Source organism: Etheostoma spectabile, chromosome 16, assembly GCF_008692095.1.
Source record: "Etheostoma spectabile isolate EspeVRDwgs_2016 chromosome 16, UIUC_Espe_1.0, whole genome shotgun sequence".
Lineage (NCBI taxonomy): Eukaryota > Metazoa > Chordata > Actinopteri > Perciformes > Percidae > Etheostoma > Etheostoma spectabile.
In genome coordinates this window covers 10830603-10831771 of record NC_045748.1, presented here as the reverse complement: position 1 = coordinate 10831771, position 1169 = coordinate 10830603, and the positions used below count along the sequence as shown (strand labels likewise).

At 43.8% G+C, this 1169-nt stretch overlaps 1 protein-coding gene across 1 annotated transcript in view; it reads right to left on the bottom strand.

Moving 5' to 3' along the window:
* LOC116704192 (synaptic vesicle glycoprotein 2C) overlaps window positions 1-1169 on the bottom strand; it is a 34178-nt gene that overhangs the window by 4456 nt on the left and 28553 nt on the right. Inside the window, exons 10-11 of the mRNA XM_032539466.1 lie at window positions 454-657; window positions 160-319 (exon numbers count right to left, since the gene is read on the bottom strand). Of these exons, the coding sequence (XP_032395357.1) occupies window positions 160-319; window positions 454-657 (364 nt within the window). The remainder of the gene's footprint in view (window positions 1-159; window positions 320-453; window positions 658-1169) is intronic.

Genomic DNA, 1169 nt, shown 5'->3' with positions numbered 1-1169 from the left:
GGCTCGGTTTACACCTATCACCATTTCTAGCCACTGGGGGGTCATAGGCAGACTGGGGGAACTCATATTAACGTTAAAAAACCTCATAAAGTGAGATTTTAATGCCATGGGACCTTTAAGGGAAGTGTGATAATGCTATACTGTATATCTACATCTCACCTCCTGTCTGTTGGATACAGCTCAGCGGTGACCACATCCAGGGAGTTCCACGCAGAGATACTGAGGCCGTTGTAGAGACAGAGCATGAAGATCATCATCGACTCGCTGGTGCCAAACCAGAGGAAGAAGCAGCTGATGCCTGACAGCACCATGGAGCCTCCTGCGGGACAAACGAGACACATCTTTTACATCTCAGGTAGAAAATGACCTAATTTACTTCAGATACGCTTGCCGGCATCAGAAGCCATTTTACATGAGAAAAGGCTGTTATTTGTAGAGAATCTTATGTCATACCTAACATGCTAAGACGTCCTATTTTGTCCATGAGGAGGGCAGAGACGATGTTTCCGGGCAGCACAGCCAGCGTTCCCAGGAAGTTGACAAAATAGACCCAGTAGGCGCTGTAATCATCGTCAAATGTCATCTGACAGCCTGTCTTGTTGTGGTGGAAGGAGCTGTTGATCACTCTGGAATTTGTTAGTTTGGCGTCGTCAATATCTGTAAATGGGAGAGATAAGCGTCCAACTTTCACACTTTGTTTAAATAATGCATTAGGGTTTTTATCTGGCTGCCACCTCCTGCAGTCAGAGATTTAAAATGAGAAAAACAAGACTGGTCCCTCTGTGTGAGTTGAAATCATCGCTGGAGAAACTAAACTGCTCTGTCTTCTGCAGCCATTTAAAAATCTGGATGTGTTTATCTCATTTATAAGTTTCTGTTGGTGTTTAGTTGGGCTTTATTCATTCATTCATTCATTCATTCATTCATTCATTTATTCATTTGATGGTATTAGACTGCTGTTTTTTTGTTTTGTTTTGGCAGACACAGCGCTGCAGAAGAGGGTCTGGCTAGTCCACACAGCATCCTGGGATGGGAGAAAAACATGCTGTGTTTAATCGGTATTTCTATAAACCAATCACAATCATCATGGGCAGCCTTTGGGGAAGGAACTGGTTTTGGTGGAGCCAATGTCCACGTTCAACAGCTGTTTTGGTCGTGCAACAGAAAAC